Below are 25,571 nucleotides of genomic sequence, written 5' to 3'. Positions count from 1 at the left end.
TATGGAGGAACATGAGGGTCACACAAAAGTAATCATGTCTTTCGTGGAAGGTCAGAAAATTACAGCTTCAGCTAACACTACATTTCACAGGATACCGTAGGAAGGGAGGAAAACGTGGTGCTTTTAAAAGGGGCCGAAACTTCAATGTGCATTTCCGCCTTTGCCTGAGAAGAGAGGGCCTGAAATAAATTGTTAGGACGGAAAATCTGCGTACACTTATTTATTTTTTAATCTCCGGAAAGAGTCACGGGTATGCTATTAAACCCAGCAACATAGCAACAAGCGAAACCACTGAAAATGGAATGGAAGTGAGTGTACTAAACAACCGGGCATAACGCTTTATGACTTGATGATTTTTCCGTTCTATGTTAACACCAATCTTTTTTTTGCATAAAAAACATTGCAAAAAAAAAGCACACATATTCCAGTTAAAACTGTATTTATTTTTTATGACAAGAACTGGATAAAAAGCTCCTCTAGGTCCGGATAAAGTCCCTGGTACCAAAAGTCCGTCGGTGCCTGTCGAAATTGCTGCTGGATGATGGACTCCTCTGAGCGAGCAGCCCCCACCCATAATTTTGCTATTGTTACTGGGACTTCGGCCTTGCGGAAAAGACGTAGCCCTTGTCCCGAGCCTTGCGCTTCGACGAGGACGGTGAATCTCACTAGTCCTGCCGTAGTGATTAGCTCTTCAGGTCCGTGCGTAACTTCAATTGACAGAGGGCGCTCGTTCACTAGATCAAACTGTACCATGCGTGTGCCGTTTCTGCAGAACGTCAGGAGGGTACCGAAGAGCCGAAGGCTGTCCAATCCCTCAATTTTCCCCTCCGTCGTTAGGACAGTCCCGTATTGGCCAAAAAAGTGCTTGGTGCCAGATCGAACCGCAGGAAGCTTGGCGATGAGGTCCCTGTTTATGACGTGTTCTAGGTCTTCATCGGCGAAGCTGCAGTTTCCTACAAGGGGGAAATGGATACCAAAACTAGAATTGTTTTGTGAATACATCGTGTGTTATGTACCCTATAAGAAAGCAGGCACCTCAAAAATCCGAAAACAAGGTAATGATTTTATTCTATTATAGAACGAATGAATACCAGAAGAAAAGAAAGAAGCGAAAAAGGAAAGAAAAAAGACGCAAGGAAAAAAGAAAATAATCAATATTACTCCATTCAGTTTAAGGCTATGCGGAATAAGTGTCTGTGCTAAGAACCCTCAAAATATTATTATGCTCATCGCATACAGAAAGTTCATAAAAAATAAAAAGAGCTGCATTGAAAGTGAAGAAATGTGCAGGCGGAGCTGCCACACCTGCTGTGCCTCCTGATATTGTCGACAGCAATACGGTTGATACCTTTAACTGCCCTTTTACTTTCGTGGGTCTATCACTAGAAAAGAAACTTCCTCTTGAATAAGATCAACTTTCCTTGATAATTTTCCAACCAAATTCCTTCGCAATGCTGATATAGGTTACGAAGAAAAAACTACGACACATCGTTTCATATACTATGCCAGAGAAATCAGCTGGTACAGATGACATTACTGCAAGGATTATTAAAGAAAGGGTTTGCATCCTGCGCACTATGTTACGCCTCTCGTTAAACAACCCCACTAGAATGTCTATATATCCGTCCTCATGAAAGATTGCGAATGTTGCGCCAATCTGTTCTGGCCATTTAAATTATATTTCAATTCAGATTCGTACTTTGATTAACAACATTTTTCAAAAGGGTCTTTCCAACCTGTACAAGAAGTATATAAATACACGTAGATAAACAGCCCTCAACAACAGGGTCTCCGTCAACACCTCTCCACTACAACTGCAGTTTGGGAGCTAAATCAGTTTGTTATTATGGCGCTAACTAATCGTAAGCTAGTGCACGCGATATTCTTAGATTTATCGAGAGCATTCTATACTGCCGATCACGGCGTTTCAATTTAGTACTTCACCGATATGGCTTCAGTAACAGGCGTCTAAACTTCTATTACATTACCTCAATGAACGCCAACAGATAGTAGTAATGAGCAACGTTTCATCTTCATCGCAGTAACTAAAAGCAGGGCTCCCGCAGGGATCACTTCTTGGACCTCTCCTATTTCCACTATACGTCAATAGTTTACCGTCAACCTTCACTCCTCCAGTCCATTGAGTTTAAGGCTATGCGGAATCAATTAGTATCTATGCTAAAACCCCCGAAAAAACAGTTTTATGCTAGTCGCATACAGAAAACTAATCAAAATACAAAAACGTTGGTTTGGGAGTCAAGGAATTTGTAGACATACCTACCACGCCTCGTATGCCTTCAGATATGGTCGACAGCAATATGTTTGATACCTTTAACTGCCCTTTAGCTTGGGTGGGTATATCGCTAGAACAGAAACATCATGTTGCGTAAGATGCATTTGGTTTGACAATTTTCCTACCAAATTCCTTCGCAGTGCCGATATAGATGTCAAAGAAGGCACTACGACATGTTGTTTCATATATGACGCAAAACCAACCAGCTTGGACAGGTGGCATTACTGCAAGGATGACTAAAGAAAGAATTTGCAGCCTGGGCACCATTTTATGCCCCTTGTTAAACCGCCACACAAGGATATCTATATATCCGTTGTCATTAAAGATTGCCAATGTTGCACCACTTTGTAGGGAAGGAGACCGTTCGAGCTGTTTAAATTATAGGCCAGTTGAGGTTCGTAGTTTGATTAACAACATTTTTCATAAAGCTCTTGCCAACCGTTACGTAAAGATTATAAATAAATGAAGATCCGCAGCCTACAACAACATGGTCTCCCTCAACACCTCACCACTTCAACTGAATTTTTGGTGCTAACTCGGTTTATTAATATGGCGCTAAATAATCGTAAGCTAGTGTGAGTCCTTAGATTTATCGAAAACACTCCGTACTGCCGATAACAGTGATTTAATTTAATACTTAACTGATATGGCTTTCGTAACAGGGCTACTAAACTTCCATTAGATTTCCCAAATGAACGACAAAAGATAGTAGTAATGAACAAAGTTTCAGCTTCATCGCAGTAACTAAAAACAGGGCTTCCGCAGGGATCACTTCTTGGACTTCTCCTATTTTCACTATACGTCAATGACTTACCATGGAGCTTCACTCTGCTGGCGTTCTGACGTATGCCTAGACACCTGTATATACATTACGGCCGATAACCTCGATGAACTTGCAACCATAGCGAACAAAGAAATAGACTTATTGTTGAAGCGGATGATTAATAATAGGTTAACCATTAATGGCATGACAACAAAGTTCATCACCTTCTACTCGTGAAACAATTCTGTTGCCTCCAACGACCTTTACCTGTGCATAAATAACTTAAAGATAAAGCAAACTGCAATTTTTAAATTAGAGTTACTCTTTACACTGACAGGATCGTATTCGTGCCATCTTTTAAACACTGGCATTAGGTCGCCATGCCAAGCTTCAGAATCGAGATCGTTTTGACCAAACTACACTACAAATTCTGAACTTCGCTTTTATCCCGAGCCTTCTTTCTTATATATTGAATCCTGGGGAGCAACGTAAAAAACATATTTAGATCCTATCAGGAAACTGCCAAAATGATCGCTGAAAATTCTACGTCATTCAAATAGCTACAAATCCAGCAAACCACTCTTTCCAAAATAACATATTCCGCCTTTGAATCGCTTGCTGTGTTTTAAAATATGGATCGGTTTCTACAAAAGTTTTAAGGTACAATCGGCACTTTGATGTGCTTGTTTTCCATGATCCGTTATGTACCAGCAGACGTACCACCGAAACGCAGCACGCTCGCTCGCAGCAAGGTTTAAAATTGGGCTTCTTCCGTTTCTAAACGATCTCACACAACTTCCGGTGGACTAAAGTTCCCAGCAAGTAGCGCGTCGCAGCGAACACACAAATCTTAGAATTGACAGAAACAGCAAAAAACACAGCGTGTGTGCAAATTGCGTTGAAGCACGCGGATCCCCCTTCGAGGCCATACCACGTATCACCTACAAGATTAGCAATTCTGCAATTATTTGATCGTCACCATTCACTGGCAGCGTGAATGATGATTCCTAAGGCAATGTTTTAGGGCATTTTCATTCCCATATAATAATGGGTAACATTATTTTCTCCTCAAGTTCTATTCTGGCATCCAGCGACAAGGTGCAGAGCTGCAGCTGTTATAGTGCTTTGATTGCGCGGCTGTTTTTCGGGTAGCCCTCCGTACTGCCAGGTTCAGGTGTTCACGTGGCCGAGGAACCCCTTGCCGCGTGACTGGCGTGTGCGTGAGGTGTTTCCGCCTACAGAAAATACTTCGTCCATTTCATCTTTATCTTTTTCCAGCTAACGACGCATTAAATCTACAAAGTCAGTAAAGCTATCGTCGATGTTGATTGGTGAAAACTGCAGCAGCCTACAATTCAGCCATACTCAAGCGAGTATTCTGTGACTGCAAGAGCGATGGGAGGAACCCAAGCAAAGACGGCTACATTGGGACAGACCCCTAGTCCGAAACACTAAATAGCAGCGGCATATACCGCATTTTTTTATTCAAACACCCCCCAACCCCCCCTTCTAAGCACCTTCCCCTACTTTCGAGGGAAAAAAATGGAAAAACGTTTGCATGGGAACCTAAGCACCCCCTTTTTTGTGCAACTGTTCCAAGGTAGATTTCAGACGCCTGGAAGCGGGCCTAGTAAACGTTTGGACCACGTCATTTAGAAAGTTATTACTTACAAACGACTTCAACGGAACCGAAGACGATATGATGTGGGATACTGAGAGCCGTGGCCCAAGTGGCACAATGGACTCGAATGGTAATAAGGGTGGCTGAGTATCAGACATAAGCGTTGGGTCCACTGCATGTACCTATTTTTCCTTTGGATGTTTGCCAAATAAAGCGTTATTCCTTGCATCCGCTCGTAGAGATACGGCCGCAAAAAGGTGGTGGGAGGATAAGTGTAATTAGGTTTTTCGAATCTAAGCAACCCTCCCCCCTCACTTATGGCATCGCGATCGTGGAAAAAACGGGGCTTCTTACAATCGAGTAAATATGGCACTGAGAACAAAAGCCTGAGTGACAGGTTCGTTCCCACTTTCCATGAACTGAAACCATTCAGCGAGAATTTTTTAGCGGGGCAAGCCTGAGTACCGAGGCACTGAAATTGCGGGATGAAGGGAAAATTGGAAGTGCGGTCTCCAGAATTTCTTTTTAATATGCCTTGACAGTCCTGGCCCTGGAAATCACTGGTGCGGTTATTGCTCCGGTCTTGGATCGTCCCAGTAGTCTTCGTACCAGTGTACTATGGTGTGTAATTACGATGCCCTAAGCTAATGGTAGGAGTCGCGTGCAGTGCTTTAAAAGAGAAGGCATCAGTCGCAGGCGACAACACCTATGTTACTAAGAAAGCGAAAACTTTGCAAGTGTGGCAACTTATTGGCTACAGCTTGCGCTGCAAACACAGAGGTTTCAATTTCGGAGAAAAACATATGAAATTTCTTTTTTCTCAATTCTTTCTTAGGAGAGAGAAATTCCAAACCGTCTGCCCTGGATCCTCCGTACGACTAGAAACTGTCATTCGCCTGTAGGTAAACCATGCTGATGGTAATAAAAGTGACAGCCTGTTATGGCGGAGAAGCGTACTTTCTAATATGGCTTTTGTCTTGTCAAACCCCCGGAAGAATTTCATAATTACACCTAATAAATATTACAAAAACGTCGCACGATGCCGCAAAGTCCACCTATTAAGGTCCGATTTATGTAGCTATGTTGAACTGTAAACGCATTACGTTTGTCTTTTTCTTTTCCAAAAGCTCAGGCTGATGGAGAACTCAACAGGACTCTGGTGTGAGTTATTTCGTTTATGTTCAAGAGAAAACCAAAACAGCGAGAACGAAACAGGACCGAGGTATAGAAACACGCACCGTCCGTTTGTGTTCTACGTGTTTCTATTCCTCAGCGCCCGTTGGTGTTCTATGTGTTTCTATTCCTCGGTCCTGTTTCGTTCGCGCTGTTTCGGTTGTTTTGTCATAATGTAGAACATTTGCGTGCTTTTTTGCACCCCTCCCATACACAAGTACCTTCCCGGATAAGTTTGTTTTATACCAGACGAAGCGTTCTCGGCGGCTGAGGATGACGTCAGGAACACCAAGATGACCGCCAGCTTATAGTAGGCCATGGCTCCACCCTGGTGCTAATAAGAAATAAACAGACATGAGGAAGGACCAGAATAAAATTTATCGATATTCTAGAGTAAAAAAAAACAGATATTGGAACCCACAATGTTCAAAATGTCTGGAGTAGGTTATGATGTTTCCATCAAGGGCACAATTTTTGGGCCTGGAACCAAGCTTGCCTTTCCTTTTGCAAGGTGGTGTGAAAGCGCAGCGTTTTAAAACAGGTGCGTTCCTAACGATACAACAAAGAAACGATTGCATTTCAGTAACTGAGAGAAATCACAACAAAATTACTATCCTTGGCTTGGACATTGCTTCATATTTTAGACGAATCGGTATACGGCACGCACTGAGCCCGCTTCAAATTTTTGGTGTGGCTTCGTGTTTTGGCACACCCGGCTGCGCCAAAAGGCGGCGAAACTCTCACCGAAGTATTAAGCTACCTGGATGTCCACCGTCTCCATAACAGCGTTGGCAGCACCCTACGAAGTACCAAAAAGCTGCTTTTGCGTTTTATTACGCTCTCTTGGACAAGAAATTTCGTGTGGGCTATAGATTTTCATGTGACTTTTTTTGTTTCCGTCTTGTGGCCCGAGCACAGCATTACAGCGTCCCATACAAAGCCGCGAAGAACGAAGTTTAAATATTTTAGTCATTTTGAAAGAGCCTAATAGACTCCAAATATGTACACTTGTTAAAAGTTTTACTATATCCCGAAACGATGCTTCACTCTACTTCTACATTTGTGGCTCTTTACTTTAACAACCTTTTTTCTAGGTGAAACCACTTTCCTTGCTTGATTACCAAAGATGTCCTTCTACGCAGCCGTTGCGCATATTTTGACAATCAAAAAGTATAAACAAGTAATATTAATGGCCATGCATAATATTGCAATAGAACTTACCCCCCTAAACCTGCAACATCAGCATCATATGGAAATTCGATGTAATTCAAGAAGGGCCTTGCGTCCCAACAGTGCAATTTTTTTGGCTAGGTTATACAAGTCCATAGAAGGCTATACAAGTAATGGACAGGGTTGAGCAGAAATGCACCAGTAAAACGTTACTAAGCAGGCAAGAAACAGCATGATAGGTCGAGAGCATACAAATGTTTGTACATCTCGGTGAGTAAGGAGGTGCTTGACAAAACAAGAAAACATTTATGGGTATAGTTAGAGGTGAACCTAACACAGCACTCAAACACTTCCATTTCTCTAACTATAAATCTCTAGAATTAAACTTAGGGGTCATTAATTCAGAACAGAAACCGACGAAGCCATGCTTAGTGCAGTCTTTTGCCGCATGCTGTAGCCGCAGTTACCTCACCCATATTAGTGTGTATCTCACATTGCCAACGAACATCGAGATTCCAATGACATCCGCTATTGATCGCTTTGTCTGCAAATATCAATTCTTAGATAGGTCTGGGATAAAATCATCAATAAAGTCTAGTGAGTTTGTTTTAATTTTCATATCAATCTAGGACCACATTAAGACTAAAAATGCAGCTACGCTTACGCTCGCAGCCGAGGTTTCAAGAGCAGCATCTAAATAAAACATTCCTTTCAAAAACAGTCATTACGCATTGAAACTATCAGGACTCTGTTTTTCTGATACACAAGAACGTATATATTCTAATACCTTCTGTTTTTCTCCGCAACATCTCAAGCAAATGCAGAGGTGTTTTCAGCTACCCGTGCAAAAATTACATAGAACAAAAAGCTTAGAATTTAAAGACGCACCTCCGTTGCTTTGCCAAATGTGCTACCGACAGATAAATGAATTCAGCTGTCTCAGGAAAAGAAATCGAAGTCAGAAAATTCAGCTCTACCATTGTCAAGGCGCCAGCACAGCTTTATGCACTTGCAAATAGAAAAGCCTACTACAGATACACCACTTACCGAAGTTCCACCAAAAATTGAAGGTAAACACGAAGGCAGGATGAGCAGCGCCTTGTAGCCCGGACACCGAGCAGGTTTTCTGGTGGTTCTGGAAATGATAGGTCGCAATAACCGCTTTAGAAGTCTTCTTATGTAAAGGATAAGTAAGCAGACAAGTACGGCGCGATACGGACCTACACCTTGGATGCCACAGCCGCAATCGCGACGCCGACACACCGCACGTGCCATCCTTTTTGTCCGGACGCGTATAGCACGCTATCCGGTCGCGCTGACTGGCGCGTCCGTGTCAGTGCCACAGCGATAAGAACCGCGAACACTTTGGGGAAGAGCCTCAGGGAAAGGGAAATACATTTTTGCTGTCAGTGCTTACCTGCAAAGGGAAATATTTGAAACAGACAATGTTTGCAGTTGTCGCCAAGTTTACCCAGATAGAGCTTGCTTCGAAGTGAACAAAAATTCACCCACTAAGGAAGCAAAACGTCGACTGATGTTCACGAATGTTGTAATAAATCTTAGTGCCACTGAGGTCGCAGAGCGAAATGTAAGGCTCCGACAGTAGCAGGTCACGAACGGCATCATTTCAACCGAAAAAGAAATGTATGAAACATAGGCAGCACCCCCTTATTGAAGCCGCGCTCACTCGTGTAAATTCTCAGAAAAAAATTAAAAAAAACCTGAGGGTGATTGCAATCGTCGTTAGTTTATGTTGTGCTGCTTCGCAATCCTTAACAGGTAACTAAGCAGTGAAATTCTTGCGTGCCGTTCTCCGCGCTGAAAAAAACTCCCACATTGTGCAGCTTTCCTAAAAAGTGAAGAACTAAATTTCATGAGAGGATCTACATGATATTTTAAGAATAGGTAAAAAGAGGGGCACCTTGGTGGGACCACATTGCAAACTAATTGGCGAAAATCTCGGCATGTAAACATATCCAGCAAGATGGGGGCCAATGATGCGGACGATGTGTAAGAGAAATCATTGGTACAGTGCTGTCACAAAAACATAGCCATCAGCTATGAAGACAAAGTGAATGTTTTTCCTGAGTTCAAAACAAATCTGTGGTGGTAAAATCGCAAGCAGTGGCCCATCATACTTGTTAAATTCAAAAATTCGAAAAGGCAGTCAACGCAACTGTATTTTCGGAGGTTTCAGGAAAATAGCGTATAATGCTCATGTAGCACAAAACAATCGCTCTATGAAAGCTAAGTCAACATTGCAATTGCTATACCTGAATCCATCTCGAACACAAGGAGAAAAGAATTCACCGCCGGCGTACTGGTCCTTTCTTACAATTTTACCCTTACTCCTGTAACGTCAGGCGCAGCCTGAATTCGGGGCAGATCTTTTCAGCACATCAGTTACCCACTCTCTAAACTAGAACAGGGTCGATCAGAACAGATTGTTTCGTTACCTTGCTATGAGATTTAACAGGATGTCTAGTGTAAAAATCAAAGCCCCATTCTTGGGAGAAAGGTAACTAAAAAAATTCCCGCGCCTTCCCGCGAGGGGAACACGAGTAAATGCAGAGCATTGGGGCCTCAGTACTGATTGAAGGCAGTGTTGCTTCCATCGCTTCTTCCGTGATGCTGGAGTAGCAGACACGAGTAAACGTGGGCACGAGCGTCAACCAAGGAAGGAAGGAGCAACGCAGTGACTGAAACACGAGCGTCCGCTAGCCGCTATATTTGCAGCGCGCACAGTAGAGCGAGAGCAGTACGGGGGGGGGGGGGGGGGGGGGGGGGGGGGGGAGCGCGCATGCGCAAGCAGCGCGCGCCCTTCCACGACCCACCGCGCTGCTATCACGCACCTGTTAGGCCGAGACCGCGACGGAGCGAACGGGCTGACTACGACGCATGCGCGCGCCAGCTGCTGTGGAGAGAGAGGAGGGAAGGAGAGGCGCACCTGCTGCGGACGCGACACTGTTGACACCGTCCGACGCAGGAACAGGCGAGGCTAAGAAAGGCTCTGCATTTAAAACGCGGAGCTTTTCCCGTCCAACCTGAGTCGAATTTCAAGTCGAAAATCGTAACCTCCGCGACCCTGCCAGAATGGCGCAATCACACAGACGTCGGCGAGATAACGCGAGGGTCGCAGGTTAGATTTCGACTACGGAAAAGTTTTTTTTTTTTTTGAGGCGCTGTATGTGCTTTCGCTCATCGTCATCATGGCTTTCCTGCACTGTGTTACGGGTCAATATCGAGCGCCCTCAGGGAGCCATGGAGAGCTTCGCTTTAAAATTAGGGACCATTACACTCTTTGAAGAAGCGAAGATTTTTAGCAGGTGACATAGATGCGAAACTTCAGTTAAAATCACCACGCTGGGAACCCCGCTGGGAGCGACGTTGGTATAAGGAAAGTTCATTCTTTACGAGCGCTCCTGTACATTTCATCATGACCGACGTTGTGCCGACCTACCTGAATGGCTATACTCACGACTTGGTTATTTGTCGCTATATAAACAGTGTTTTTATGCATGCCGTTTTGAGATCGACCTAAGGGGTACGATTTCACTTTAGCCTTTCAAAAATACTGTACGTAAGTGTAACAAATTGGAGGGGGAGGATATTGTACCCGCACACAACGTTTTGACATCAATCCGTACTTTACTGCCTCCCGCGCTGCTGTATTCCTTTCGCGTGTGCTATATTTGTATGTATCTGAAGCTAAATATCCAACAAAACCTTTGAAGGCAAGTGAAGAATAAATAAAACCCCAGACGCAGTGCCACTACAGAACGAAGCAGCAGCCCTGTATTACCTAGTACGAAGTGTCATAATCAAAAGAACACCGTGGTTAAGGTAAATAATAAATTTGACGAACGAAGTTAACGAAAATGAAAAAAAATGAAAGAGGTCAAATCGAACAAGTGTCTGTCGGATCAATAATGGATACACGAACACTCCGCCATGCAAGCACACCTGACAGCGCTAGGCTGAGAGGCAGAACTACCAGTCACAAACAGGATAGTGAGTTCAACCAGCTAAAAGACATGGTTGTTTGGAGAACGAGCGTTCCCTGAGTGCAGAGCAGTGACTCAGGGGAATCATTCCAGCTAAAAAATAATGCCCAAGAGTATAACAAATTCATGGATTGCTTTTGGAAAAAAGAGTCTAGGTATCCGCAGAAGCTAGGGTTTGAACCCAAAGCATCTTTACACAAGTCTGATGCGTTACTGACACCCTAAAGGGAAGCAGACAGTTTGGCTTTAAAACCAAAGCAGAAAAAAACGTGATGCGTAAGTAGTAGTTGGAAACGGACTACACACTGTTGTCATATATTAGTCTTTTACCACAACGTGCCAATTCTCTCCATGTATATTTCCGTGAATTTATCATTTGCTCATTTTTGTCTCAGGTGCTAGGCAGCTCGCGCTAGAACATGCACAGGCGTCAAACTTTGAAACTGATGAATAAGGGTTTTGACTTAAGCACTTTACTAGCATAAATTGAAATCTGCCATTGCTTCTAATCACAACCTGCTGACTTCCTTTCTCGGCGCAATTTTGAATCATTTGGGCTGAATGTGTTGTAATAGCAAAATCACTGAATAACATGTTGGCTGAACGTTGCATCATACGTGGCACTGAATGATGCTACATCGGCATTGCGCGAGGGCTTAGTTGATCTGTTGTGACGGATGTTCTGCCTCTAGGAATTGCCCAAATGATTGGTTGGCATGGTATCACTATACTGTTTTAGTGCTGCTCCTGTATAGAAAATCTCGCCAAGCAAGGAAAAAAAAGCTTTTAAATAATTTCTCCTTTACAGCAACTCTGCTGCTTTTTCCCCTCACCAAACAAAACTGTTTCGTGTTCTCTTTGTGTGTAAACTGGCATCAAACGACCTTGTTATACTGGGACACTCCTCTGGAATAGTTGTGATTAAGACAAAAATGTGGATATACCCATGTCTCATATGATCCCTTCAAGCAGCTGCTTAGGGCAACTTGTTTGTTAAACGTACTGCAAAGCACACACCATACTTCAGCGTTACAACAGTGTGAAAGGCTGCGAAATTCAAGTTATGTATTTTTTTCTGTAACGTTCTTTCTGGCACATTTTCTTCTGTCATGGTTCATGGTTCCACTAGTCGGTAAGCACAAAGTATTATGCACTCATCCATTGATAAAGCCATTTGCAATGATTCCCTGTTGTAGTAACTTTAGTTGGCAGTACCATCTGACTGGTTTTTTTTAATCGAGGATACAATTTTGTAAACCAGTTCATGCAACTTGACAGTTTTCCCATTTTGTTTTATGACAATTCAAGCATTGAAATTTCAATAAAACAAAATTCACAGGTTGACAGGTATGTTTTTCGACAGGTTTGGGACTTTTCCTTTCAAGTAGTCGCTCAACCAGTCCTGATAGGCCTATGTGGGTTTTTTTAAGCCTGAACGATGTGGAAGACACGATAACGAGCCCATGCGGGTGATTTTGTGGCTCCCTGCCGGCCTTGAAACAGTCGTTTCTTTAGATTTCAGGCGCTTTAATGCGGACGGCATTCAAGAAAAGGCATTCCACTCCCTACCCATTGTAGAAATAATTGATGTGGATAGCTGCCTTAAGGCATTAAAACATGAAAAAAGCTTATACATTTGTTGAGCTGCTGTCTCCTTGCCTTGCTTTCCAAACATACAAACCGTCTAACTTATAAAATAGCAAGCTACTTAGACCAGCATGCTTAATAAAAAAGGGATGCAATCATCATTTCGTACTATAATGGTGCAAACAAACAAGTCTGTTTCTTCTTGTATTTTGCAGGCTACACAGTCAAGTAGCCAAGTGGACCCTGCAAGGCTCCAGTCCCCCCGTGATGCTTTCGTGAGCAATAAAGCAAGCTTTGCCATAAAACACCTCACTATTTCTCCTGCTCAATGCACACCTTTATGACAGTTTTTAGGATATTTTTGCATTATTGAAGCACTCAGCATATATTTAGTAGTCAACTAAACTTTACCAGGCAATTATTGAAATACCTTGATAAAAAACTCAAATCAAATAAAACGAGCTGTCTTGATGATGCTCAATAGGTTTTCATTTGACATTTCTCGACAGGAACTCAACAGGAGAATCAATAGAGTCACCATAGACTCAAGTGGAACTGAACAGATTTTTCTCAATATAATTTCTATTGATACGTCACATTAGGAACTCAACAGGAAAATTGTATTGAGAGCCAACAGACAGTCAATTGCAAATCAACAGACATGTTGACTATGGTCAATACACTTTCAATTACAGCGTTGAGTTTCAATTGAAACACGGCGGCCAATTTTCAACAAGAAATCAATACAAAATTTCTATTCAAAGTCAATCGACTGTCAACACAATGTACTGAGTAAAGTCGATTGACTTTCAATTCAATCTCATTAACCATTTTTGTAAGGGGACGGCCGTGACGCGCTCCAAGGCTCACGCCGCATCGGTTTTGCAGGCTGAAACGTTTATTCCACTCCACTCTGCCAGCATTCTCGACCTTCTCGAAAAATAAGGTTCAAAAAAGAAGAAAAAACGGGTTGGTAATTATTTTCATGTTCTGTGTGGTTATGACAAACTCCTTCACCGCATCCTTTGATAATGGGAATACAGTACGTGTCATATGAATAGCTTCTGCGCGCTCCTGAATTAAGCAAGACGTCAATCTACGCTTTTCTGATTTTTCTGCTTTCTTTATTTTACAGTGTGTTTTATATAGTGCCAATTTACTATTAAAAAGCTGGACGAAGGTGGATGCATCCGCGTTCACATGGGATTATTCGGGCTTGCTGCTACCACAAAAGTAAAGGTTATAATAATTACATGAAATAATATTACGCATTTAAATTATGAAGCAGAGTTTATTAAGATAAGGCCAGAAGCATAGAACTCACGCCTGGCCGAAGCAAAGCAGAGAACATCTTCTGATCACCAGATCATGTTACCGCAGATAGAACTGAGGGCCAGGACTGATATGACCCCACCCCCGCACGTGTAGGAATAAACACACTTCTACGCGCGATCTCTGAAAAGTCAGTTACCCCCTGTTTACCGTGTCTCAGCCAAGGCTCGCCACTCTAAAGCGAGGCCACGAGCCGGGATCGGACATTTGGACGCAGCGAGGCAGCGCACCGCATCGTGTGATCGCCTGCTCGTCTTCTTTTACCGCTGATTGGTGTTGCTGTACTTTGATTTTTTTTCTCTTTTTATGCTTTATTGCTGCTTCCGGTAGCGACTCTGTGGTTCTGTTTCTTTTTGTTCTTTCAACATTCAACCTACCTCTCATAGATATGGGCGGAAAAAAAGACGCTTGGTCAAGGCTTTCGGTCGCACTAATGAAGAAAGAAAAACTCCTAGGACACATTAGCACTTCTTAGAGGCTGTGATTGCGAAAGCGATAATGTGGCATTGAACGCTCCTGAGAGCTGCGCTTTCCCACGCCCTTGCAGCTCTCATGGTCGTGGCTTTCGCCCAGCCGTTCCAGACAGCGTGACCGGATAGCGAGATGTCTTCATCTCGACAAAACGCACAGTCTGGGAGGTGCTGCGGTGTCCTGATTGCGTTCACGTGGACGGCGAGTCATTTGAAATATGCGTCCTACCTGGCTTACATAGAAACTCAGGATAGCAAACAGCGCCCACTGCGACGCCTGCGAGGTTGAAGAGACTCTCGATTATACGCTTTGTCGTTGCCCCCAGTATACATCGGAAAGGCGAGTGTTCGACGCCGAGCTCAGCTGATAGGACAATGAACCATTCATAGTAGAGACCATCTTAGGACATAGACCGCTACCATCGATTTCGCGGAAGGCACCAAAAGACCGTCTCTGTTTCATGAAGGGCACAGGCTTAGGGGAAAGACCGTAGTACCCACAAAGGGACTAAATTAAATGCGCGTACTCGCTTTTATACCCTCCTTTTTTCCTGCCCTCTCTTTCATCCCCCGAACACCCCTCCCCCAGTTCCGAGTAGCCATTCAGGGTGCACGTCTTGATAATCTCTCAGCCTTTCCGTTCGCGTTTTCCTCCTCCTCCTCGGGTTCAACCTCCTCACACATCAGACAAACTAGTATTCGAAGTTCCTGCTAGAGGGTGCTGCTCCTGCTGCATTGCGTTTGCTTTTGCCCATCGGTGCCACTCCGGTGAGTTGTGTATCTGTGTATGAGACTTTACTATTTGCAGACGCAAACAGCACGTTGACGTCTTAGCAATGGTAGCGTTAGATTTCCCGCTTCTTTTATTTACCGGCCGGCAACCCCATTTACCTAAAGAAAGAGAAAGATCTCTCTGGTTCAAGTATGTTTTTGTTGTCTGTTTTTTCCATGCGTGTAATTACTTTATACTTAATCAAGTAATTACTTAATAGCGCCTTAATTACTTTTTCTTATATCGCGAGATAGTAAAAGTGTTATGTACGGTGTTGTCAATCAGGCGTAAAGGATGTTTTTGTAATGTATTACTTGATTGGATGCACCGGTACGATTCTTGGCTGGCAGTAGAGACCACTACCTTGACACTCTCAGTGACCCTAAGTTGACTTCAAATTCCCTCGGGGCGAATGCCGCAGAAACAACTCACGATTTTTCTCCCGTACGTTTTAGAGGATTCGTGCTTAGAGAAAAAGCAATACTTGCTTGAAAAAATTCAAACCTTGAAGCTTTAAGCCGTTGTGAGATATTACAGCACGCATTAAAGATAAAAGCAAACTATATTCTCATGCGGAAAACATAATTATCGCGAAGTGTATCAATGCAGTGCCAAGCATTCTGGCTAAGCCATTGCTGCCGCTTGGTTCCGCCATTCGTATTTGTGCCGATTTTGTAGCAACGGCGCGTTCCAAAAACTGAAATTTGTCACGTTATTTGAATATCAAGAGGTGGTGCCTAAAAATTCATTGTTTTATACAATCATCTATCTCCTCAATAAAGTTCAGTTTGGATCTTCGCCCAAGTCGTATAACTCTCATGTCAGTCACAAAGCAAGCATTTCTACACAGTAAGGTGCAGTCGGAAGCACTTCCTTTTGAACAGCTCAAATTCAGAGGCCGACGGTCCTCCCATAAGTCTGCAGAAATGAGGTTGCGTGTGTTGGAAGAAGCTTTTATGAAAATATTTAATATTACCCTCCCTTCTTCAACTCCAACTCCCTGTTCAGATTCTACTTACAGCGGCACGGCAATCTGCAAACCTTCTTTTCTGTAGGACCATATGGTGTGAATAGAACGACCGTTTTGATCTATTTTCTTGGTAGAGGGAGAATCAGAGCAAGAGGAAGAGGGAAAAGATCTTGAATGAGCGGTCAGTTCAGCCACACTAGCTCCCTACTATACGAATGACTAGGCTCACATGGCCCTTTCTTGCTTACCTGGCATTGGCTGTTTCATGGTGGTTCCTTCATTTGCAGTCTTAGATTTCATTGTGTTATTTCCGGACTCCCAATAACAGTACTTCTCTACCACGGGCCGCACTGCATAATGTCCTCAAGCGAATGACTTTTTGCTTTCGTGAATGCGAACCAAATGGGTTCCGTGGGGGAAGCAGTGTTTTCGTACCAGCCATTAAAAGGTAAATGAACCAACCATTTTGATTATTATATAACTGTGTCACTACTTATGCATACTTGGAGACTATTCACTCCTTAAAAATGACGCAAACATTGAAAATTGCTTGAGCTGTATTATGCAACCGTGCAATACCGTGTTCAGGTCCTTCCGAATTTACGCTCGATGTTGCTTCCCACTCATATTAACTACTATTACCTTACGAGCACTTTTTTCTTCTCTTCAGTGTATACGGTACAGTGCACAATTGCAAAACCATTATCTAGCTCTGTTTTCTAATCCCAGGATAACGATCGTGATTTGAAATGAAGTAGAAAAATAAGGATGATAGTTGTTTCATCGCAAAAAAAATTCTAGTAAGGGAAAAATTTTCTTCTCCCAGAGAATGCTCCCAGACTGCAAAAGAAGTTTTCCGGAAGATGTATCGAAGCTTTGCGTCTACTCAGAAAATCATTCAGGAGTTGTAATGCGCTGCGTATTGGTTCGCCCTAAACACGACGCAACGCCACGTCAAAGCACTTAATTTCTTTGCGATTTTTTTTCGGCTTCTAATCAGTGAGCGCAGTTGGCCTGCGTTGTCGCTGGGAATGCATCTCTTTCAAAACTGCGTGTTCTCATCACCCTGCAAAAGCAAAGGAAAGCAGCAGCCCAAAACTACCGCCCTTGATGGAACCTTTATGAGATATTTCAAGTGTATTCTACAGAGTTGTACCACCAATAGAGTTAATTCCACTCTATTTTATCAAAATGTTTCTTCATGTTCTTCCTTCTTTCTGTTTGCTGCCTCTCAGAACCAGGTCACAAAAATGGCCTCCTCTATGACAGCAGTCATCTTCTTGTTCTTGGCATCAGCCTCTGCCACCCAGACCACTTCGCCTGGTATGGATGAACTTTATCGGGGAGATACTTGTGTGCGGCCGTTGCTGAAAGAGCGAAGTGATCTTATACATTAGGCTGTGGTCGTAAAACCAAACCCAGAACACAAAGCACGGTGGAGTTAGAGCTGTACGAGCCTTAAATATAAAAAAATCGTGCTAAGTTGATCTTTTCTCGGCCGCAAGCATCTTATGAAGCACTAATAACGTGTAAATGGCGTGAGGCCTTTTGCACATGGTTTTACAACTTAAAAATTATTTTAAAAATTCAGAGAAAATTGCACTCATGAACAAGACTTGAATGACGAAGCCATTATAGGCGAGCATTGCTGGATACATGGTTACGTTTCAGTACCATTGTTTATTTGCATAGTTGCGAGGTAGTAATCGTCGTCGTATGCATCGAAGAGGTCGTCATCGTCTCCGCGACGAGTGGTGGGGGCAAATTCATCCTTATCACGGTAGACCTTAACCAGCTGTTCGTCATCGACTCGAGGCAGTGGTAGCAGTATCTGTAAGTCGCCTCGGCAAGGATTGGCACACTCGTAGCCAAGTCTCCAATCATCCATAACGGCTACTAGAGAATGCAGCAGCCGAGGTGATCTCTCCCAAGCAGGGTTTCATCAACTCCAGCATTAGCGGTGGAGTTTTTTAACGTGTATGGTAACGCTTGAAGACACCGCTAGACTTTTTTTTTTTTTTTGATAAATTCATTGTGTGAGCCAGGGGTGTGCGGTCATCGCTAAGCACGCGCTCACGAGCACCCGGCATTTTCTGGGTATTTTTTTCTGCAACGGCAAACTTGCGGCCAGTAGCACCAGCTCTGCTTTTAAAAGCTCTCTTGCCCGTTGCAATGACCAGACGCTTTCATTAACATCAGCGCGCATTACCTGATCATAGGGACAAGGAATCATATCGTGTAGGATTCAATATTGATCACTTTCAGTTGTTCCGTTGTAAGAAAGGTGAACAAGGGAGGAAATGTAAAGATATTTCGCGTAGAACTTTTAACCGCTGTGTTTGGGAGGTATGCCGCAGCTCAAGGGGACAACTTGGCATTTTTTAACAAAATCAGAAGTTGTCGCGTCCAGCTGATGCTTTTTTCTCTCTGAAAGCATACTACAACCCTCGTAGCCCTGCCTCAAGCAGTCGCTCATTGACTCTCAAATAGACTTGTACGAAGGCAACTGGTACAGTCCCTGCCCGCGGTAGCAGTCGTACCTGAAGCGTCGACTGGCATCAGGGTCAACGCATAGCAGACCAATGCTTCAAAGCGACGCCGCCAAGTTTCCCTCTATCTAGCTACATGATTTTTCCTGTTTTGTAACGTGTCCCGTGTAAACAAACTCGCTTTTTGCATTCAGTTCATGAAAAATGAACGAACCTGTAGCTTCACTTGAATTTTTTTTTTTTTGTTTCCAGAGGGTATGCAATTCTAAACACGCGTCTTACTTATTAACACTTACTATGCAACGCTTACAAGGATGCAATATTTTACAGTTTTTAGGGGAACCATGGAGCCAGAAACTGTAGTAACGATTCCCCATGATAGGTCCTGAACCGACCTAGGGCGTTCGTTCCATCAAGGTCACTCACGTTTCCTCGGACATTTCTGCTTTCGTCTCATACCGATAAATTTGGTACCTTCACCAAGGCCCTCCCCAACGCCGTAAATAACCAGGCTCCTGAAAATTTAGTTTTTAAGTCAGCAGTGAGTATTGAAATTTTACTTGACATTTCAGTGAATCAAATATAACTTGATGGAAAGCAGTTCGAATAATAACCGAAAACGGAGGACAACAAAAGCAGGTTAGCGCGCATTACATCCATTATTACATCCGTCCAGGTTGTTTACTACCTGAGCTAATGGCTTACAATCACGATATGCTAGAGCCTCCGGTTCTTCGTCTTCGGCGCTTTTTTTAGAAAGCCCGTCGATCACTCGAGGCGGGTATTTCAGAACCAAGTTTGGTATCACCAGATGTGAACAGCCGTTGCCTTATCATCATCATCGGTATTTTTAAGATGACTACCTTGCTGTCGACTTTCAAAAGCCCCTGTTTTGCGATGCCCTATTTCACTCCGAAATTTTTATTTTGTCTCTCCAAACAGTTTTTGACCTCTTTTACTTCCAGTCCCGTTATTCGTTACGACTTATTTTCCTGGGTCATCCACGGATTGGCGCTTCTACGATTTGCCTGAACATAGCACGTACACTGTTAGCTTTCACTTTGGTCACAAACCCTTTCACATGAGTTTGTTCCCTACGATAAAAACTGGTTTCCTATTGTAAGCACTGTATAGATGCATTGTCGAAGCTCAAATTTTTGTGTCTTTTTACTACAAAGACTTGTCTGATTTTCTCAGACACGCTGAGAAATTGTCGAAGCTCAAATTCTTGTACCTTAGTACAAAGACTTGCCTGCTTTTCTCAGACACGCTGAGAAAAAATAAATCATTAAATATGAATAGTTATAAATAATAATTATTAGTGTATTTCTCTTTAATCAATATTGGTAATAAATATTTAATAATTGATTAAACAAATAATTGTGTAAAACAAAAATCTATTTTATTTAATTTTTTTTAGAAAAATGAAAGGGAACGATAGTATCACATAAATAAATACATACATACATAAATCAAATAAATGAATAAATGAATGAAATTGATTAGTTTTATTCGGCTGTGTTTATTTATAAATATTTAATAATTATTACATATATAGTTATTATGGGCTAGTTAATTAATTTCGTTTCTTTTCTTTTATTTTCTTGTTTATAAATAATTTCTTAATCTTTTTATTAATTGAATGTTTATTTATTTATTATTATTTATTTATTTATATATTTATTTATTTATCTCGAGACTATCATTCCCTTTTATTTTAAATGCGAATGCATTTCTTAGTCGGGGGTTGTCGTGCGTTGGCCGGCGTGCGCCTAGCAACAGCTGTGGCGCGCCTAGCAACCGGAGCACATCGTAGCTCGGGCGGGAGTAGCGGAGGGCAAGGGGAGAGGAGGAGTGCGCTCGGCGTCTGAGGGCGCTCGCATCGCGGAGCTCGGGCGGAGTAGCGGAGAGGGAGTGGAGAGGAGGAGCGCGCTCGGGCGTGTGAGGGCGCTCGCATCGCGGAGCTCGGCGGAGAGAGCTCGCGCGGGGGGCGGGAGTGTTGCGCGGGTCTCTCCTCTCGTTGTACCTGACGGCCACAATCACCGCCTTGTGGTCGCTGAAGTGCACGGTCAAAGGGTCTTTGAGAAGCATACGCGCGGCACGCGAAACTGTACCGCGCGTATGCTTCTCAAAGACCCTTTGACCGTGCACTTCAGCGACCACAAGGCGGTGATTGTGGCCGTCATGTACAACGATAACACAAACAGGTGCTGATGAATGAATAAATGGTTACGTTCACACTCTCGTCTCTCTTCATTAAGTACGCCATTAATAATAATTACTCGCAGCGAACTCATCGGTGCACCCAATGCATTCGCATTTCCGCACGATCCCCTTCGGGGAGGTGGGGGGATTTTTTTTCTTCTTAAAAGGAGACCGTTTGCCTATGGTGCATATAAGCAAACGGTCACGCTAGAATTGAATGCCGGTATTTCAGTTTGGGTCTCCGTTTTTCCCCTACAGGAAGCTGCAGTTTTGCCGACGAAGACCTAGAACACGTCATCGAGAACGACCTCATCGCCAAGCTTCCATCAGTGCGACTTAGCAACAAGGGCCTTTACGAACCTTCGGGGGAACTTACTACTGTCAATGCCACAATCGAGGGTGTGGACAGCTTTCGACTCTTCGGCCCCCTCCTTCCGTACTGTAGGAACGGGACACGCGTTGTGCAGTTCGACCTAGTCAACGAGCGTACTCTGTCCATAGAAATTTGGATAAGAACTGAAAATAGATTCATCACCACGGCAAAACTACTGAGACTCACGGTCCAGTGCGAAGTGGAAGGCTCTGGACAAGGGCTACGTCTTCACCGCAAGGCGGAAGTCCCCGTAGCCTTAGTGCTTAAATCGACGGAAGGGAAGGGCGCCATCTTCGAGAGGGCATTTCAAGAAGGACCGACCAACTTTTGGTACAGGGTGTTTTTCTTAGACTTCGAAGCTCTTCTCAAGCAGCTCTTGCCTTAGGAAAGAAATGCTATTTTGCGGAAATTTGCGTGTCTGTTTCTTTCACACTGTATCCCCACGTGGTCAAAATTAATCCGGAGGGCTCCACTACGGCGCCCATCTGTAAGAAATTGCTGCCGCGCATCCAGTTGCCACAAACAAACAGAATGATGAGCCCCATCTAAACAAGGAGTATAGCCAAACGCAGGTTTGCGCAAGTGAGTGGCTTATTTTTTTTTTTTATTATTTTTATTCATTTTTGTTATTTATTTATTTATTTATTTATTTATTTATTTATTTATTTATTTATTTATTTATTTAACAATCAAGGCCATAGGCATTCAAGAGAGGAGTGGCATTAAAAAAATATTCTAATATATGAATACAGTGCGCGTATTCAAATATAAAAAAAAATATATCGGGCTGATCATACAATGTTAGCTAATGCTTTAAGGAAAATGTTATTATAGCGGATGGAAACAATACCTGCGGCAAGCCGGTTTCCCCCTCGGGATGTTTTAGGAATGAGAGATTCACCAAAAATTTTGTGGTAGATGAATCAACTGCAGCTTTGTGATTATGGTGAATGCGATGCGATATGTACTGAGGCTGCGAAAGCGGTTCATCATAAAGTGTGGCATGGTAATATACCTTGGGAAACAATGTTAGCCCATAATTGCGACTCCGTGGTGCTAAATATGGGAAGTCAATACTGCTTTTCACTGTTGTTAACTTGTAGTCCCGTTATAATTAGAAGAAAAATAGAACGGGTTGAGTTATTCTGAACACGTTTGAGTGCGGCGATTGAATTATCATGACACCGACCTCATACTGGCGTGCGCACTCCAGTTTTGATCTGATTATTGCTTTATACCGAAGAAATTCTAGGATGCGGTTCGCTGTGTTAAAGAGTATTAGCATTCTCTATGCTCTGTCTGTTCCCTTCGCACCGTGTTGACCAGGACCCGACTGGGCAATTCCGCATTCGTTCCGGTAAAGTAGATTAGTTCCGCGGGCCGGCTTTCGCCAAGCCCGCGAATTCGTCACGGTGGGGGGGGGGGGGGGGGGGGGTGTTCTTCCGCGCCGCTCCCGCGCGCGCAGGCGCAGTCGGGTCAAGATCGGCACGGTACGAACAGAACCGACGGAACATACGGAGTGCTAAAACTCTTTGTTAACAAGGCAGCGGTGGCGGTATCTGCAAGCCGCCTCGGGAAGGATTGGCACACCCGTAGCCATGTCTACAATTATCCATGATGGCTTCTAAAGAATGCGGCGGCCGCGTTGACATCTCCCCAGCAGGGTATCTTCTCAACTTTAGCATTAGCGCCGGGGTATTTTTTGTACATGCTCGGTAATACTTGACTACAGCTAAGTAGTGTGTTGCTGTTGTTTTTCTTTTTTTTTTTTTTTTTACGTGAGTTACTGCGCGAGCAGGGGACTCGGCGGTCGCCTCGAGGCACGCTCTCACGAGCGTTCTGCATTTTCTTGGTAATGTTTTCTCCAACGGCGGGATTATTGCGGCCAGTAACAACAGCTCCGCTGTTAATAAACACAGGGGACACCTCCTCACTTCTTAGGGATTGTGCGTGCGAAAGCATTGACGTCCAATTGAACACTTCTGGGTGCTCCATTCAGTTTCACGCTGCGAATAATTGCGGCTGTTGCTCCGCTCTGTGAGCGACACCTCGACACCATTATTTGCCCCTATCTGGCGGTAGATGTTGGCATGCCCGAAAATTCCCCAATTGGTTAGAAAATTGATGACGCCAAGAAACCCATTACCTCAACTACTCTGTAAACATCACGAGTGTGTCTCATCTAAACAGTTCTACACGTTGTTCAACATTTTGGCATGCTTTCCAGTGTCAAGTCGTCTATTATGGTCGGAGCTTGCCCTAAACAACTGCTTAGTCACTAATACTACGTCCTTGAATCTTGAGGCGCACGAATTATAAACGGGACACGCGTTCCTCAATTCCCTTCAGTCTTCTGCCAATTTTTTCTGAAGAAATTATCACTCGGCGCTGCTCCCATTGAGAATTGTCTTGCTTCACCCCCACGTCCCCTTTCCAACATAGTCTTTTAGAACCACATACTCGGCATTCCGCCATAATCCCGTCCGATCAATACTGACTCTGGTGTCATTATTCCGGGACTGGGTTCAACGTTCTTGCTGCTTTCTTTTATACTGAAGCAGGGAAATTTGGGCACACTTCGTCGTCGTAGTGAACGCTCAGTGGGAAAAACTCTCCAACCGATGTAAACTTCGTCTTTCCTGTATTGACTATGACAGACAAGGACCTAAAGTGAAATGCTGTAACCAGGGCAAATTGATCTCCCTGGTTGTGTTTTGCAAGGTCATTGTATGAGTTCCCCACACGTTATCGTCAGCCTTCAGGCGGACGTTTTGCGCCCCTAAGTGTTCGAAATAGCAGACATTATTTACGTTGCCTGTGTCGCAGGACAAATTGACCACAAATGTTTTCTTATGCTTCGAAAGTATAGTTGCACTGGTGCGACATGATATTCTCATCACCGTTCTCGTCTTCGCACAAGAAACTGAACCGTAGGAAGGATGCCATGTGAAAGCGATTTTATGTGGGCTGTTTTAAAGAAGATTACAGATAAGTGCATTCACCAAAAATTTTAATTGGTAACCACAATTAGCAAACGGATGCTTATGTCCAGCAATATAAAATGGGTGCCAGGACCTCAACGACGTAACACTGGTATCTTACGAACCACAGAAGTTCCTAAACTTTTTCTGCAAGACATATTCTTCTGCTTGGCAGACGATTGGTTGCCTCTTGAAAGCCCATTTCACGCTTCTTCGAAGCCCGAAATCGCTCGGATGGCCTATAAGGGAGAACCAAACGTCCAAGTGAAGGAGCTCACGTTCTTGTGATAGACTAAAAGGCGTCTATATATAACAGCAATTGTGAAAAAACAGACAGAATTACGTTGCCCCAACGGGTGCCACGAAAGCAATACCATGTACCAACAAAATGACACAAGACCCCGCGTGATCCCCAATACAACATGGCAGCGCACACGTACAACACCGGGAAATTCGCTTGACAATTCAACACTAAAGCATTCATATTCACTACATCACGATGAGTAATTCGGCGTATTAAATGTTCTCTAATTATAATTGTTCTATAACCAACGGACGCAAAATGTGATACTTTTTTGAAGACACTCATTGCCCAACTTATCAGGAATTTTGTCGCTGCGGCGTTTACACGGCCGGGCAAGACGCCGTCACCTGCTCGTTGCGTTGGGAAAAATTATCAACCGTTATGCGTTGCGGTGCCCTGATTGCGTTCATTTTGCACAGCAGCATGTCAGAGAGCGCCGTATTTGATTCTCCACTTGTTTTATCCACGGGAAGACTTCGCAAATGCTTGTTCGCGTTCACTTTCTCCAGAAGTGAAGGCTGTTTATTCGGCGTTCGTCGTAAGGGGGCCCCCTCGGTGATGGTCTGTACCTTTACTTCATTGACAAGCTTCCACCAGCAATTCGTTTGTATCAGAGATGTTACTCGGTCCACGTGCCTTCAACACACCTGGCCTCCCAGATATTGTAACTCATATTTCTTAACACCGGATCTGTTGTTCAAGCCGTACGTGCGCCGTTGCAGGAAAAGAATAACGTGGAAATGCGGAGTCTTCGTGCCCGCGTGCCTTGGGGCGACCGTCTGGCGTCGTGGGAATGCGCAGGGGCTTTAGGAAAAACAACTGGCAATAACATCGAGGAGCGAGAAAATGTTGAGTGCTCCTGAGCACGTGACTCGCTGCCGTGTTTCCAGCCCACGCAGTGGCCTTGTAAAAAAAAAACAAGAACTGTCTCCTAGCTCTACCGCGCATGTAACCAACTCCAGGGCTAATGCTAAAGATAGAAAGAAACCCCAGTAGGGAGAGGTCGCTGTGGCCACCGCATTCTCTAGAAGCCATCATGGATAATTGGAGTCTTGGCTAAGAGT

At 43.7% G+C, this 25,571-nt stretch overlaps 2 protein-coding genes across 2 annotated transcripts; one reads left to right on the top strand and one right to left on the bottom strand.

Moving 5' to 3' along the window:
- Nucleotides 1-403: 403 nt before the first annotated feature.
- LOC144153883 (uncharacterized) lies at nucleotides 404-8,330 on the bottom strand. Its single transcript, XM_077685636.1, has 4 exons — nucleotides 8,241-8,330; nucleotides 8,068-8,155; nucleotides 6,097-6,184; nucleotides 404-953 (listed from the first exon to the last, which is right to left on the bottom strand). The coding sequence occupies exons 3-4, from the start codon at nucleotides 6,167-6,169 to the stop codon at nucleotides 448-450; spliced, it is 579 nt and encodes a 192-aa protein (XP_077541762.1). The 5' UTR covers nucleotides 6,170-6,184; nucleotides 8,068-8,155; nucleotides 8,241-8,330; the 3' UTR covers nucleotides 404-447.
- Nucleotides 8,331-17,386: 9,056 nt separating this feature from the next.
- On the top strand, nucleotides 17,387-21,621 carry LOC144152698 (uncharacterized). The gene is made up of 2 exons (XM_077684101.1): nucleotides 17,387-17,478; nucleotides 21,108-21,621. Exons 1-2 carry the CDS (start codon nucleotides 17,406-17,408, stop codon nucleotides 21,605-21,607), a joined length of 573 nt encoding a protein of 190 aa, XP_077540227.1. The 5' UTR covers nucleotides 17,387-17,405; the 3' UTR covers nucleotides 21,608-21,621.
- The last annotated feature ends 3,950 nt before the right edge of the window (nucleotides 21,622-25,571 follow it).

Source organism: Haemaphysalis longicornis, unplaced genomic scaffold (genome assembly GCF_048455015.1).
Source record: "Haemaphysalis longicornis isolate Haplotype H1 unplaced genomic scaffold, Haemaphysalis longicornis Haplotype H1 scaffold_9, whole genome shotgun sequence".
NCBI lineage: Eukaryota > Metazoa > Arthropoda > Arachnida > Ixodida > Ixodidae > Haemaphysalis > Haemaphysalis longicornis.
The sequence above is the reverse complement of the archived record's forward strand: the minus strand, read 5'-3'. Positions and strand labels throughout refer to the sequence as shown.

What these genes read in the sequence shown, in the direction of transcription:
- LOC144153883 (XM_077685636.1), bottom strand. Translation starts at nt 6,169, where the DNA reads ATGGCCTACTATAAGCTGGCGGTCATCTTGGTGTTCCTGACGTCATCC. An exon ending in CGCCGAGAACGCTTCGTCTG is followed by an intron (nt 954 to 6,096) that starts GTATAAAACAAA and finishes TCCCCCTTGTAG; the next exon opens with GAAACTGCAGCTTCGCCGAT.
- LOC144152698 (XM_077684101.1), top strand. Translation starts at nt 17,406, where the DNA reads ATGGCCTCCTCTATGACAGCAGTCATCTTCTTGTTCTTGGCATCAGCC. An exon ending in CACCCAGACCACTTCGCCTG is followed by an intron (nt 17,479 to 21,107) that starts GTATGGATGAAC and finishes TTTCCCCTACAG; the next exon opens with GAAGCTGCAGTTTTGCCGAC.